Source organism: Bidens hawaiensis, unplaced genomic scaffold, assembly GCF_021521415.1.
Source record: "Bidens hawaiensis isolate Kalapana, Puna unplaced genomic scaffold, B.hawaiensis_p1.1 tig00034277_1, whole genome shotgun sequence".
Classification (NCBI taxonomy): Eukaryota; Viridiplantae; Streptophyta; class Magnoliopsida; order Asterales; family Asteraceae; genus Bidens; species Bidens hawaiensis.
The window spans coordinates 82,740-99,255 of NW_027495929.1; the positions used below are offsets into that span (position 1 = coordinate 82,740).

Below are 16,516 nucleotides of genomic sequence, written 5' to 3' on the forward strand. Positions count from 1 at the left end.
ATCCTCACACCTATCTTTTTTCGTCCCTGAAAAACTCTAATTGCAATGGGATCAGAATCGGAGAAATACGGTCTTAAAAACATATTAGGTTATCTTAAAATTTAGAACAACACAATAATTGCGATCACCAATATTGTTGTCCACTTAAACCCATGCCTCTGTCTTTACCTGAACAAGTAAGATCCAACTATTATTATTATTATTATTATTTTGTATATAATCTAGTGGAACCCATAGTCAAGGCTTGTTTTATTTTAGATTTTACCGGGTCAAACCACCCCAACTTGACTTAAACCTCATAAAAAGCAGATTAAAACGTTGTTGTACATTTTTCATTAATAGCTAAAACGATCAAGGATATTGTTTATCCACCTAAGTTTAAGCATCAAAGTCTACCAAGCAGCCATTAGATACGATTAAGGTTCAATTATTCAACTAACTAGCTAGTGATCCCCACTACATGACATACACCCGTTATCAAGCAATATCCCAAAGTCCATTTCATCTGTAGGGCTTACATATGACGTGTCCCGTGTGGTCCGTTTCTTAATGGTAATGAGACGCGAGCACGGGGACCCCATATGACTAACAGCGTGTATGATTACGTCAGTAGTGAATATGTACTTTTAAAGCACTTTGTGATCATGTTTAATGACTTGTAATTTCGCAGATAAACCGCGGGTTTTCTCTTTTTAGGCTTTTTGAAATATCCATAAATCCACTTAGGAAATATGAATACCCAGATGAATAACTGCATACAGACCCATGGTCTCTGAATCCCAGAGTATCCTATCAATACAGGATTTAAGGCTATAAAACCATACGCCAATGTAGTGTTAACCACTAAAACTAGAAGTGCAAGATTTTTAATTTATATCACAGGCTACACGGTATACTTTAACGTTTAAACCTACACAAGCATCGTATGATAATGTATTCATATTTCTTTAAAATTCATAATTTTCTACAATCAAACTAAAAACAAGGCTTTAGTATGGCCGACCTTTCATCTCGTATTTTATACAGACTTAACATGTATCCCACTAAAGATCATATTTTATCGTTTAAAACCAACTATCAAACTGCCCTTTCATTCTCAAGGCTGAGCCTACCGACACATCCCAAGTTAAGTGCATGTTCTTTAATTATATCATATTATTAGTAGTTTGAAAAACCGATTCCCGATAAGTATCCTCATCTCTCATTTATACGCAAAAAGAAACAAAGTCAAGGGACATTTTTCAAAACTTTTTTTTTTTTAATAAAAACCACAAAGCAAACTAAAGACATGTGTTCCTATACCCACACTTAAAATTTGCATTGTCCTCAATGCAAGGATAAGGACTAAAACTAAAAATAAATTCGGAATACAAAAAACTAAAAACCTAAAAATTAAAAAAAAAATAAAATTAAAATAAAAATAAACAGGCAAGATAGATAATGGAAAAGACTTAGCTGGTAATATGCGCATGAAGTTTGATGCCAAAGTCTTCTGACTCTTCTTCCATGAATGCCCTCCAATTCCGAACGTGCTCAGCAAACAATATCTCCTTCTCTCACACTCGAACGGGAGCGGCAAACACAACAAACAATATATAAAAATATCTTATCAATTTGATATATGTTAAGCACTTAAATATTTTACCAGACCAACCAACCCACCCTATGTATAAAACATGAATAAATAGCAGCAAATAATAAAAAGTATACAGTTCGGCTGCTCCATCCCCACACTTGAATTTTGCAATAAACTTCATGGGGGTCATTTTTCTAGCTCAAAACCTGCAAAACTTAAAAACAAAAACAAAAACAAAGAAGAACTACAAAAATATACGTTAGTAACTCGACAAGACTCAAAAATAACGATACGGCAAATATACAAACTCTACACTTGAGTTTTCACTCAAGAACCACGCGTGACAAATCAGTGCGACGGATCGAGAGGAGTTTCCTCCATCTCCATTGATTCCTCCGGTCCTCCAAGATAGTGCTTTAAGCGATGACTGTTCACTTTCCAAGATGTTCCATTATCTGGATTTTCCAACTCCACCACTCCATACGTGAAAACTTCATTCACCAAGTACCGTCCCCTCCACTTCATTCTCAACTTTCCTGCAAACAACTTCAAACGAGAGTTAAATAATAATACCTTATCGCCTTTCTTGAACTCCTTGCCACTTTTTAACCGTCGATCATGTAGCGCTTCGTCTTTTCTTTGATGTTCAACGATCGGGAATATGCTGCATCCCGAAGCTCTTCCAATTCATGAATCTGAAAGTATCTTTTCCTCGCGGCCTCGGTAAGATCGATGTTAACCGTCTTCAATGCCCAATAAGCACGATGCTCCAACTCAACCGGCAAATGACAAGACTTACTATAAACAAGCATAAACAGTGTAGTACCCAATGGAGTCTTGTACGCGGTCCGGAATGCCCACAATGCATCATCTAACTTCTCCGACCAATCCTTCCGACTTGCCCCAACCGTCTTCTCCAAAATCCTCCTCGATTTGCATTCTCGACTTGACCATTCGTTTGAGGGTGTTAGGCAGTAGAGGTACGATGAGTAACCTCATAACGAGCCAACGCTTTCTCCATGACGGTATTACAAAAATGGGTTCCCCGATCACTAATAATAGCTCTCGGAGTACCGAAACAAGTAAACAACTTCTTAAGAAACCTCACAACAACTCGTGCATCATTCGTGGCCAACGCTTGGGCTTCCACCCATTTCGACACATAATCAATCACCACCAAAATATACTTATTACCATTCGACGTGGGAAACGGTCCCATGAAGTCGATGCCATAAACATCATAGATTTCAAGAATTTGAATGGGGTTTTGAGGCATCTCATTCTTGGAAGAAATATTACCTGTTCTTTGGCACGCATCACAAAGCTTCACAAACTCTTCAGCATCTTTCATAACTGTCGGCCAATAGAACCCACTATCAAACACCTTCTGCGCGGTAGCATGCGCACCATGATGACCCCCAGTCAACCTTTAATGAACATGCTTGAGAATATCCCAACCTTCCTCTTTCGTCACACATCTCCTCAAAATTCGATCACCACCAATCTTGAAAAAAACGGGTCATCCCACACATACCGATTAACATCCCGGAAGAACTTCCTCTTTTGTTGCGTAGTCATACCCTCCAAAACAAAACCATTAGCCAAATAATTAGCAAAATCAGTGAACCATGGCATACCTTGCTTCTCAGCCGCAACAAAATCGATCGACTCATGAGGGAATGTATCTCCAATCTCCTCCTCACGCAACTCTTCTCTCCTCAGGTCTTCTAGGCGGGATAGATGATCAGCCGCTACGTTCTCCGCACCACTCTTATCTTTAATCTCGATGTCAAACTCGTAAAGTAGAAGAATCCATCGTATAAGACGAGGCTTCGCGTCTTTCTTGTGAAAGAGAAAACGCAAGGCTGCATGATCGGTAAAAACGGTGGTCTTTGAAAGAATGAGATATGAGCGGAACTTATCAAATGCGAACACAACGGCTAAAAGCTCCTTCTCGGTGGTGGTGTAGTTCTCTTGTGCATCATTCAACGTCTTGCTAGCATAATAGATAGGGTGAAAATGCTTATCTCGCTTTTGCCCCAAAACCGCTCCAACCGCATAGTCACTAGCATCACACATGAGCTCAAACGGCAAGCTCCAATCGGGAGAACAAAGAATGGGAGCACTTACAAGCTTCTCTTTTAAAAACGTGAACGCCTTCACACATTCATCATAAAAAACAAACGGTACGTCTTTCTCAAGGAGTCGGGTCATCAGGCGGGTAATTTTTGAAAAATATTTGATAAATCGCCGATAAAATCCCGCATGGCCCAAGAAACTCCTAACCGCCTTTACATTCGTCGGAGGAGGAAGTCTACTTATAGTGTCAATCTTTGCTCGATCCACCTCAATACCATCTCTCGAGATCTTATGACCTAACACGATCTCTTCCGTCACCATAAAATGACATTTTTCCCAATTCAACATCAACTTTGTCTCAATACACCACTTCAACATCAACTTTGTCTCAATACACCACTTCAACATCTTCTCAAGATTAGCCAAACAATGATCGAAAGAATTACCGTAAACCGAAAAATCGTCCATGAACACCTCCATGGACGTCTCTATCATATCTTGAAATATGGCCACCATATAACGCTGAAATGTAGCCGGAGCGTTACACAGTCCAAACGACATGCGACGGTACGCAAACGTGCCATACGGACATGTAAAAGTCGGGTTTTCTTGGTCTTCTGGTGCAATGGGAATCTGAAAATAACCCGAAAAACCGTCAAGAAAACAATAAAACTGCTGACCTGCCAAACGCTCCAACATCTGATCAATAAACAGCAATGGGAAGTGGTCCTTCCGGGTGGCATCATTTAATCGCTAATAATCAATACATACTCTCCAACCGGTAACCGTACGTGTAGGGATAAGCTCATTCTTCTAATTCATCACAACATCCATTCCACCTTTCTTCGGGACAACTTGGGTCGGGCTCACCCATGGAGAGTCAGAAGTCGGGTAAATCATCCTGGCATCCATCAACTTCAATACCTCCTTCTTTACCACATCTTGCATATTCGGATTGAGACGTCTTTGTGGTTGCACCACCGGTTTGTACTTATCCTTCATTAAAATCCGGTGTGTGCAATAAGCCGGGCTAATACCTTGAATATCAGACAATCTCCATGCAATCTCCCCCTTATGTAGTTTCAACACTTCAATCGGCTTCGTCTTTTGTTCTTTCGTTAGCTTGGATGACACAATAACGGGCAAGTTCGAGCCCTCATCAAGATACGCATATTCCAAGTGTGACGGGAGTACCTTCAATTCCAACGGGGTGGGGTTCTCAATAGAACCCGCCTCATTTTCACAACTAATCTCATTAACCTCTATCATCTCGGGCAAACCCAAAATCTCACCCAACTCATCACAAACCGAATCGTTCTCACACGACTCATCCTCACCCAAATCATCACAACCAACCAACCCATTACTCCCCACGAGATCCGCACCACAAATATAATCGAAGCAGCTATCAATACCTGCAATAAACGAGTTATTAAAATAAACCAAGTGGCATGAACCACTGAAATCATCTTGATCACTTGGATGCTTCATCGACCTCGCGACATCATAAGTAACATTCTCATCACCAACCCAAAGCGTGATCTTCTCATCATACACATCGATAAGCGCCTTTGCGGTACGTAAGAACGGACGACCCAGAATAATGGGAACCTTCTCGTTGGCCTCCATGTCAAGCACCACAAAATTAACCGGGAACACAAACTTATCCACCTTCACTAACAAATTCTCGATAACACCTCGCGAATACTAAACCGAACGATCGGACAACAATAAAGACATGCAAGTCGGTGTAAGCTCGCCTAACTCCAACTTCTCGTATAAAAAATACGGCATCAAATTTATACTCGCACCCAAATCCGCCAATGCATGGCTCATCGCATCACTACCAAACAAACACGGAATCGTAAACACACCCGGATCCGACCACTTCTCGGTCACGCGGTTCAACACTACCGCCGAACAATCTCCCATAAGGGGAATTGATGACATCTCCGCCAACCTATCCTTTCTCTTCAACATGTCTTTCAGAAACTTTGCGTACTTCGGCATGTGTTGGAGGGCTTCAATGAACGGGAGATTAATCTTCAATTGTCGGAACATATCAAGAAAATGCCCATACTCCTGCGTATATTTCTGATGTTTCCCGCGAGCGGTATACGGGTTGCGAGAGTGATCAATCAAAGGTGATGGCCGGACTTCAACCGGCTTCTTCTCTACTGGCGGTGCAACTGGTGCGGTGTTCTGCACTTTACCCGGTACTTCCATCTCGATTTATTCATCCATCACCTCCTCATCTTCTACTTCAACCTCATTCATTCGCACCTCGGGACCCAAAACCCTGCCGCTACGAGTAGTAATTGCCTTTATTTGAGCGGCCGAATTCTGTTGAGTAGATCCTGAAAACTGTCCCGGGGGTCTTTCATTCAATTGTCGGGCAATATCACCAATGGTTCGTTGCATATCGAGCATAGCTAATTATTGATTCTTGAAAAGCAGATCATGCTTGGCAAGGGTCTTTTGAGTGGCTTGATCTCTAATAACAATTTGCTGCATCATCTCGTCCAACTTCTTACTCAGATCCGGCACATTATTCGAACTTTGACCATTGGAACCTTCATTGGTGTACTGTCCCTGATTTCGGTTATAGGGGGCTTGGAAACCAGGTGGCCCACTGGATGAACGCCAATTCGAGTTACTTTGACCTTGATTCTGATTCTGATTCTGATTCTGATACTTGTAGTTGTTCCAGTTTTGATTGCTGTTGTTGTAAGCATTAGGGAACCTGTTTTGACCAGCCACAAAATCAACATCTTGATTGTTCATCAACGGACACTCCAACGTACCATGACCTCCCCTACACATCTCACACTTATCTACCTTAGCCTTTAACTCTTTTATCTCTCGAGTGAGATTCTCCAATGCAGAAGCCATACCAGTATCCAGATTAACCTTGTGTACACCTCGAGCAGATTAGGATGCACTGGTGACGGGATTGGAATTCCCGCCTCGTGGCTTCTTCGCGTACTTAGATTGCACGAAACTTTCAAACATCTCGTTACACTCGGTCACATTCTTCTTGTCCATCAAATTACCCCCAGAAGCTGTGTCAAACCTCACTTGAGCTTCATACGTAAGCCCATTGTTAAACTTCTCAACAAGGGCCCAAGGTGTGAGCCCATGTTGTGAACAACGAGAAAGCAGATTCTGAAAGCGCTCCCAAGCTTGGTAGTATGGCTCATCCGGCTCCATGTGAAAGGAGTGGATCTGATCACGTAGGCGAGAGGCCTTAGCAAGTGGAAAGTACTTCTTAATGAATGCATTACGAAGCGCCTCCCAAGTAGTGAATGCTCCAGCGGGTTGCGAGTCGAGCCAAGTAGCGGCACGACCCGAAAGTGTAAACGAGAACAAGTGAAGGAAGATCACATCCGCATTAGCACCTTGCAGATTGAACATTTTGAACACACGAGTCAAACGGTTGATGTGTGCCGGTGCATCTTCATCTTCACGGCCATGAAACTGGTGGTGTTGGGTGATATTGGTCATAACGTAGGATGGAATCTGCCATGAGTTAGGGTTATCAATCTCGGGAGCGACAATGGGTGAGTGATCTCCATGGAACCCCTCAAAAGCTTGCTGGTACACGGTGCGGTTATTCTCGGCCATTGGGATGGGTCTGGGACTTGGTGGTGGTGAATTTGTGGGTGAATTGGTGGGTGATGATTTTGGTGAACTATCTATGGTGATTGGTTGCTTTTCTGACGAACTTGCCTCGGACTTCAACGAAGTAGGTCCAAAGCAATCCAACGGCGGTCCGTGCGAACGAAGATGTGGCATGTACCTGAAAAACACACAAAACAAAATTGGTAGACTCGAAAATAAAAAAAAACTGAAAATAGAATAAAATAACTAACACTTAAAATTAAACTCATACGTCTCAAAGCTATAAATAAAGCAAATAGCACGTATATAACAAGCAAGTCTAATCAAAGCTAATAACGCAATCGCCAAGAGTCCCTAGCAACAGCGCCAAAAACTTGATGTGCTAAAAGTAGTCTAATAAAAACATGCTAACTAGACACTAAGTAATAAATTCTTGACACTTAACTAAACTAAAACTACTAACCGGCAAGTGAACCGGTCGACTCTAGTACAGCTAAATAAGTCCGGATATCGAACCCACGAGACTCTTTTAATTACGTAAACTAGCTAAATTAGACTCAACTATAGACACGACTATTTATTTATTATTTGTTTAAGGGGGGTTTTTTTACTAATAAACTAATTTAAACTAATTAAGAAAACTAAAGACGACTAAACTTAGAATTTGGACTTAATTCAGATGATGATGAGATAACTACCTAGGCTAGAATCCTCTAAATTTCAGTTGTTAAGTAATCGGGAAAATATTTAGTTATGGACTGGGATCATAAAATAGATATCTAAGAGAAAACCCGAACATGACCCCTGACCCTTCTCAAGAGTCACCTATGGGTTTCTAATAAGTTTTAACGCACACCAGTATTAAAAATCAAGTTTCCTTACGATCACCTAATTATTTATGACTTAGTTCCTTTATACGAAATCCTACCTTACAGCGCGGAAATCAAAGGCAGTTTAATATATTTAATTGATTCAATAGACAATAATTAAATAATCAAACCTAGACGGACTCCTTAAGAAAAACTAAATCTAGCAATATCAAATAATAAAGATCTATCAGTAATCTAGCACTTTACAGATTTAGGTTAGCAGTACACTTAGGTTTATTTAATTAATAACTATTATTCATATGATCTAATCACGAATCAATCATAAAATAGTCATAAACACAAAGTAGATGACCTAATAGCAACTTATCATAATGACAAACAATAATCAAGGCAACTATGGAATAATAACAATTAGTCAAACAATCCTAAATATCCATACGCATAAATTTAATATAATAAAACCTTTTACTAAATCATAAAACCATAACGATAAATAAATCCCAAATCAAAACACAACGTCAAAGTAGGTTCATCATAAGCCTAGGCAGTCTATAATAGCCTAACATCTTAGGTTTAAACAAAACAATCAAATAAGAATTCGTGGCGGATATAAAAGAAAACGAAAGAAAATAGAAGATAAAACCTGTGTTCTTCGTCTTCAACCAATACGCGCACCACCGAATGATTCTTCAACTCCAAAGCCTTCAAAAGTAGCAATCCTAAGCCTTGCAACTCCCAAAATTTGTATGGCTCTTAAGGTTATGATTAGGGTTAAGTTTATGGGTGTTTATATAGACTTTCAAGGCCCATAAACTTAAAATTAGTAGAAGATTCTGGAAATCTGAGCCCATAAACTTAATATTGGTAGAAGATTCTAGAAATTTGAGCCCATAGACTTAATATTTGTAGAAGATTCTAGAAAACTGAGCCCAAAGTGCCGCCAGACGGGCCTTCTCCCATTTTGCTTGTTTTCGCCCTCATTTCGACATGATTGAAACACGGAACCTAAAATATTCAAATAAATTAGTAATATACAAATTCTAATAAAAACTGAACGAAAACTAATAAAATGTTATATTAAATATACAAGGGATTTATATATATTTAGCCTTATATCATACGATTACATTGTTTTCATATAAAAAATACGCCACACATGGCAAAAGTAGCATAATAATATTTTTATTGGCTTGACTAGGTCCATCCCTAAGACTAATCCAACTTCGAGTATACTCAATTTCATTAAATATGTTGTTAAACGGGTCAACTAAAAAGGTGGTGAAAAACATAGGTTTTCAAAACGATTTTGAAAATATTATACGTTTCCCCATATCAAGATAAGGTATTATAAACATACAAAGCTAGTATCAAGCATGTTTTAAGTATAAAATCAAGCCTAACATGATAATGATGATAATAATGATAAACGTGGCACCAACCACACAGACTATCCTAAGATTAAGGATGACGGTTTCCAACCTATGGGCATCAAAATCTGGACACATGTTGAGGTATGGGCATAGAAAACCACTAAGTTAAGCGCTAGCAGACACTTAGCAATGCTGAATCATATAACGCATGTTAGCACCTCGTTTCGTCCTTATCCACCCCTAGCAAACTTCTAGGCTTAGAGCTAGCGGTTCTTTAAGCCCTTTTTTTGGATTATAATTCGCCGAGACATCCAAATTCATTTATTATACCCCATAACTCATTTCCTAATATATGCCTATATTAATTTTTGGGTCTTTCTCAACTATATTGTCATGTTGCATTGCATGCTCTAACATCAAGGCTTGGGATAATTGCTATATCATTCAATATTTTCACCTTTAACCCATGAACTTGTAATTTGGCTTACTTACAACTAAATACCTCTAGTTTATAAATATTCAAGTTGACCTGAAATTCTGGCAAGTGTAATAGTACGAAATCTCAAAATCAAAAGGTTTTGGATGTTTAATTGGTTGTGAACGTGTTGCGCTTCTCAAAGATCGAAGTTTGGATCAAACCCTTGCTCACTCGTAATCGCTCAACGAATACCATAGAAGTTAACAACTTTAGCCCCCAGACGAAAGGCCAATTCCCTTAGGGACAGTCACACGACATTTTTGAAACGTAAAATTATGTACACTTGAGAAGACACTTGACCCTTGCTACAACCGCGCTACTCAATTCAACTATAAACTTGGTGGCTAATAAGTATTAGAGAGGGGGTGATGTATTTCAAACGTATGAGTATACAACCGAGTGGTATACAAAGAAATGTTTGGATTTTACCATGTTAGACATTTGATAATATTATGCATACCCTAATGACTACACATTGGGATGCTTTGAAAGGCATCATACGTTGCATTAAAGGTACAATGCTTCCTGGTCTTAGACTCGGTAAATCAGTTAACCTGGCTATCCTTGCATAAACTGATGCCGACTGGGCGGGTTGCCCGGATGCATGTCGTTCAACATCGGGGTATTGTATTTACTGTGGGTCCAACCTCATCTCTTGGTGATCCAAATGACAACCAACTATTTCTAGATCGAGCACCAAAGCAAAATATAGAGGGGTAGCCAATGCGGTTGCTGAAATATATTGGCTTCGTAATCTTCTTTTCGAACTTCATCGCTTTTTGTCTCAGGCCAGTCTTGTTTATTGTGATAACGTTAGTGCCATAAATCTCCCTAGAACTCCTGTTCAACATCAACAGATGAAAAACACTGACCTTGGCATTCACTTTGTTCGTGAACAAGTTCAGCGGGGTGCAGTACGCATACTTCATGTCCCTTTTCCATATCAGATTGCGGATATCTTCACCAAATGTCTCCCACATGCTTGTTTGAAGATTTTACCAGCCTCAGCATCTGTTCTCCTTCAGCTTCTACTGCGGAGGTGTAATAGACCTGTATCATTCATTGTATATCTTCATCCTAATATAGGAGATTGTAAACATTGTATTTATTTACAAAAATCAATGAGAAAGGGATCATCGGTGCATTCGCAATATTATCAAAAGTCTAACATCACTAATAAGAAATTTTAACTTATATGCAGTTATTTTATTGTGTTTAATTGACAGGAAATTTGAATCCAAAATCTCTCAACTGTTTGACATTTTAAAGGCTTTATCTTTACCAATAGGCTACTTATATGTGACTTATTAGTGTAATATTTCATATATAACACTGCAATGTAAAATGTGATTCCGTTGATATTAAGTGAGAGTTTGTTTTATTGTGTTTCGTACTTTGATAATGTTTATTATTCTTCATGTATAACTTTTCATTGTCTAGTTGTCTTTTATTAGAAAACACCTATACGTGGGTTTAGATAATATCATATCATCATAGTATTTATATTTATTTTGTTAGATTTTGTGTGTATAGTAAGGAAATTACCTAGAAAGAGAAAAACGCTATTGAGTAAAGCGTGTGTGGACTTTAGAGAGAACCAACAAATACGCCTAAGCAAACCCACCCCCCTCCCTATCATCAATAATAATAATAATAATAATAATAATAATAATAATAATAATCGGATTCCATCGTTCGTTCATCAAAAACCCCTCCCTTTTCAATCTCTTTTCTATTATTTATTTTGTCTCACAAGCAGGTATCCTTCTCTCAAATCGATTTAAAGTGTCTTGCTTTTGATCGGATCGCATCAGGTGAAAATGTTTTCGCGAATGTTTGGGAAACCTAAGCAAGAAGCTAACGCTAGCGCTGTAACAACCCTCGACAAATTAAACGAGGTATTTATTGGCTATTCTCTTGACACACCTTTATGATTTATTGACATGAACTTGTGCAGTATGATGCATTTTACTTGTCAGATCTATAGTTTAGCATCTTTGATTTGAAAGGAAGGATATGATGATATATGTAATGATCCTTGGCATGTTCACTTTTTTGCTTGTAATCGGATATAACTTGTGTGCGATTGGACTGTTCAAGAAGAAAGAAAAGGTGATTATCAAAAAGGCTTCTGCATAGGTTGAAAAGACAAATCAGTTTATTACAGCAAAAGATAAACAAGCTATTTAGGGTGCTTTAAAGAACTTTTGTCATACAATCTTCGCGATTTGAATTTGTTAGGTTCTTTTGATTAACGATTTACTTGTAATTTTAACATTTTATTTACCCTATCCTCATCTAATTAGTTATTACATATGTCAAAGGATGTAATAAGATGAAAATAGTAAAAATTAAATGTCAAAATTACAGCAAGTGAATTATTACTTCAAAAATTTTAATAAATCTAAATTGCGCAAGACCACATAACAAAAAAATTTTAAAGCACAGCACATAACTTGTGTCTCTTTTGCTCTGTATTTTTGGGCTCTGTAGAGGCTTTGTTGATAACTACTTTTTCATTCTTCTCAAGCATTTCAGGTGCGCATGGTTTTTAAACTGATGATTACATGCAAATCGTTGAACAAAATGTTAGGATCATTGCATACATTAAAATCTGTTCTCTTCAATCATGGTCACTAATTCATAGATATGATGAAAGATACATTCACTATATTTGCAAGCCAAGGAAGAAAGTTGTCAAACAAGTCATGCTGCTAATCATTTTGAAAACCTGTGCATAATCAATGTATTAAAACATTACAAGTTCAATGTTTGCTTCTAATAATATTACAATACATGTGCAGACACTTGAAATGCTTGAGAAAAAAGAAAAAGTACTTATCAAGAAAGCCTCTGCAGAGGTTGAAAAAGCAAAGGAATTCACTAGAGCGAAAAATAAACGAGGTATGCACCCCTCATTAAAGATTTCTTTTATGTACTCCTGCAGTTTAAATTCCTTAGGTTTTTATGAGTAATGATTCACTTGTAGTTTTGACGATGTAATTTATACTCTTTTCAGTTTATTACATATGCCAAAATTTGCACATCTAGTTTTAAGTTTCCTTTTGTATATCGTGTCCTTCTGTTGGATAAGTTAAACTACACTAACTATTTATTTCTTTCATTTTTCAAATATGGGAAATATTTAGCGGCGATACAATGTTTAAAGAGGAAAAGACTTTATGAGCAGCAGATCGAACAACTTGGCAATTTCCAATTGCGTATTCACGATCAGGTTTCTTTTCAATTTTGATTATTTAAAGAACAATTAATTTATTGTGTTTAATTTGCAGAATTAGTTACTTTATATTTTTATTCCTGTACTACAGATGATAATGCTTGAAGGTGCAAAAGCTACCACAGAGACAGTGGATGCCTTGAGAACCGGAGCTAAAGCAATGAAGGCTATGCAAAAGGCAGTGTAAGTTTTGATTTATTTTATTATTAGTGTTTGCAGTTTCAACTAATTCACTCGGCTTAACATATTATTTCCTTCCATTTCATTTGAGATACAGGAATATTGATGATGTGGACAAAACAATGGACGAGATAAATGAGCAAACAGAGAACATGAAACAAATTCAAGAAGCGCTGTCAGCACCTTTAGGTGCAGCAGCTGATTTTGACGAGGCATGGACTGCTTTCCCCCTGTTTATTCAAAAAATATTATAAAAGCGCGTACTTTTAAATGCAATTAATAACTGTGTAATAACAAAAACGCAGGATGAATTGGAGGCTGAACTTGAAGAGTTGGAAGGAGCCGAGTTAGAGGAGCAACTTCTGCAGCCAGCCACCACTGCACCCGCAGCACCAGTTTATGTGCCAGCTGGAAGGCAACAAACACGTCCAGCTCAGCGCCAGAACACAGAAGAGGAAGATGAACTTGCTGCATTGCAGGCAGAAATGGCACTTTAAGGTAACTTGGTAGCTAATTTTACAAAACTTGTTTGGCGGACATGTTTTTTCCTTTCACACCCCCCCCCCCAAAAAAAAGTTAAGTTATCAGAATTGATTTATTGCAGGTTCAAATCCGGTTGGAAGAAATTGTAAAGATTGGATTTTGAAACAATGGAGGTGTGCGTATTGTTTGTGCTATAACGTGATCAATGACTTTTATTGTATTAAGAACTGAAAAGGGACTTCTTTTTTTCAATTTTTCACGTGATGTGTCATGTGGAAAATCAGGGTGCATGTTTTATGTTGGTTATCTAAGATTTTTTTCATCATAGAATTGCAAAAAAGTTGTTGAGTAGTGTATTAATTGGGGGTGGGCAAGCATCGTTGTTATTTTTCCTGTATTGGAAGAAAGGCGATAGATTGTAATCCGTAATATAAGAGGGTCGTTAGCAAATGATCCAATCTGATACAAAAGAGTTGTTAAATCAAATGATCGTATGGCGTCTTCTTTGTTGTACAAGATATCCCGGTACCTGCTTATTCTTGCCCTTTCTCGCTTAACAGTCAAGCAAGTTTTAGACTTGCGAGGCCCCTAGCCATTCCCTTTTGTCAACCCACCGGATTGATATTACTCTCCTCGCATCATGCCTTGTCCTAACGACTTGTTCATAGGCTTGCACTCTTATGGTCTTTGAGCATCTTCATGGCCCTCACAATCTTCTCCATGAAACATGGGCGCTGCTACCATTGCCGAATAGTAGTCATCTCAAAGATCATGGAGAGCGAGATTTCATGATTGGATAGCAAATACAAGTGCTGATATTAAACGAGAACAATAAAACAAATTGTTTTGCATTTAAGAGTGTAAAACACAAAACCGACCATTGTTTCACGTAACATTAACTTGTCGTTTCTAACTCCCGACAACGTTTAACCCTATTGACACAGACTTTATAACATGACCATGGGCTTTGGTTTAACAACCAACCCATTACGCTTGGTGTTTGACCCAATACCAATACAAAATAAAAGGATTTTGTAAGCTTATAAATGGATCAAACTTAAAACAAATTGCTCTTAGTTGTAACACAAATCATGGTCAAACTAGCGAGGTTGGCAATAGCACAAACATCCAAGCAGAAACGGGTTTTGGATTGGAATAAGTTCGGTTTAGGTTTTGGCTTGGATTAGGTTTCGAGCCAACATGAGTTTTCGCACAAGACGGTTTGGGTTTTGGTTTCCTTTGTTTTTTTTGGTCGGTTTCGGATTCGTTTTCGGTTTTTGATTTCGTTTTGATCGGTTTTTTCAGTTTCATTTCTGTTCGGTTTCAGTATTTTAGTTTCGTTTTGATAAAGTTTTTCGGTTTCGATCAATTCGGTTTAAGATTTCGTTTTTTGTTTCGTTTTCGTCAACTTTTCGGTTCCACTTCATTTCTCTTTTTTTTTTGTTGAACGAGGATAACGGAGGAAACGTTTTAGTTATTTTACTTTTTTCGTTTTTGATTTATATTTTGAGTTATGATTTCTTTTATTATTTCTTTTGATTTTTTTGAAGGGTTTTTTGTTGTTAATAAAAATCCCTCAAAATAAAATTCAAAAAAGTTAATAAAAAATCATAACTCAAAATATAAATTAAAAACGAAAAATGTAAAAAAAACTAAAACGTTTCCTTCATTGTCTTCGTTCTTCAAAAAAACGATCTGAAACCCGTTTTGACCCGTTCTGGCCTTGACCCGTTCCGACCCGGACCCGTTCTGACCCAAACCTGTTGACCCTAATCCGTTCCGACCCGAACCAAAACAACCCTTTTTTTAGTTGACTCATTCCAACCCTAACCCGTTTCGACCCTAACCTGTTCCGACCCATGATCCCTTTGACCCAATCCAACCCATTTGCCACCCCTAATTAAGGCCAACACAACAATCATACAATGCCTCTGCATGGATTGTATTCACATACTAGCTTTTGAACTCATGCATCACACGAGATTTGTCAAATTATACAAATATATAAAGTTGTTATTTAAAATAAAGGAACAAAATTAAATGTAAAAAAAATGAAATATGTAGTACAAACAATAAGAAGTCTAGAATCCCAAAATCATAAATTTGAGAAAATCTCTTTATATACCATATTTGTTGTTTTATCACAAGTATTCCTATTGTAATCCAATATTAACAATTTTATACCATGTCTGCTGTTTACCCCCCCCCCACCCTAGGATAATGCTAATATATAGTGTCCATGGGAAAACACTTGACATCAAAGGAAAAAACCAACCTTGGAAAAAGATTGTTTTTAGCCATTTTCTACTTGTTTAACTTTGATATTTCTACATATTTGATATTCAATCAATATTTTATTTTTAATTTTAGACTATTTTATAATCCAATTGCCAAAATGGTTTTGATACATGAGTCATAGATAGCTAGGATGTATGAAATGAGATATTAGAAGATTATGAGAGAAAATTGACTATTTTATAACCTAATTGACAAAATGGTTTTGACTTGCTAATGTCTCAGTTGACGTCTCAATCTTTGTATTAATATATTATAGGAATAGATTAATATACAGGGGGTATTTTGGTCTTTTAATGTAAGCCTCATTCGTTAATGTATAACAACGAATGAGAGACGCATGTCTTGTTCTCATTCGTTAACGAT

The 16,516-nt window shown here is 37.8% G+C and overlaps 2 protein-coding genes across 2 annotated transcripts; one reads left to right on the top strand and one right to left on the bottom strand.

The window, feature by feature from the left end:
• Positions 1–1,924: 1,924 nt before the first annotated feature.
• LOC143586031 (uncharacterized) lies at positions 1,925–2,388 on the bottom strand. Its single transcript, XM_077067676.1, has 2 exons — positions 2,187–2,388; positions 1,925–2,112 (listed from the first exon to the last, which is right to left on the bottom strand). The coding sequence occupies exons 1-2, from the start codon at positions 2,386–2,388 to the stop codon at positions 1,925–1,927; spliced, it is 390 nt and encodes a 129-aa protein (XP_076923791.1).
• A 9,385-nt stretch (positions 2,389–11,773) lies between these two features.
• Positions 11,774–14,155, top strand: LOC143586034 (vacuolar protein sorting-associated protein 32 homolog 1-like). The gene is made up of 7 exons (XM_077067678.1): positions 11,774–11,852; positions 12,759–12,858; positions 13,104–13,189; positions 13,284–13,375; positions 13,470–13,584; positions 13,678–13,870; positions 13,977–14,155. Exons 1-6 carry the CDS (start codon positions 11,775–11,777, stop codon positions 13,867–13,869), a joined length of 663 nt encoding a protein of 220 aa, XP_076923793.1. The 5' UTR covers position 11,774; the 3' UTR covers position 13,870; positions 13,977–14,155.
• Positions 14,156–16,516: the final 2,361 nt, after the last annotated feature.

Bases quoted from the DNA above. Each gene is read 5' to 3' on its own strand.
- LOC143586031 (XM_077067676.1), bottom strand. From the start codon at position 2,388: ATGCTTGTTTATAGTAAGTCTTGTCATTTGCCGGTTGAGTTGGAGCAT. The intron at 2,113-2,186 runs GTTAAAAAGTGG...AGTTGTTTGCAG, and splicing joins GAAGCGCTACATGATCGACG to GAAAGTTGAGAATGAAGTGG.
- LOC143586034 (XM_077067678.1), top strand. From the start codon at position 11,775: ATGTTTTCGCGAATGTTTGGGAAACCTAAGCAAGAAGCTAACGCTAGC. The intron at 13,190-13,283 runs GTTTCTTTTCAA...CCTGTACTACAG, and splicing joins AATTGCGTATTCACGATCAG to ATGATAATGCTTGAAGGTGC. The intron at 13,585-13,677 runs GCATGGACTGCT...ACAAAAACGCAG, and splicing joins CAGCAGCTGATTTTGACGAG to GATGAATTGGAGGCTGAACT.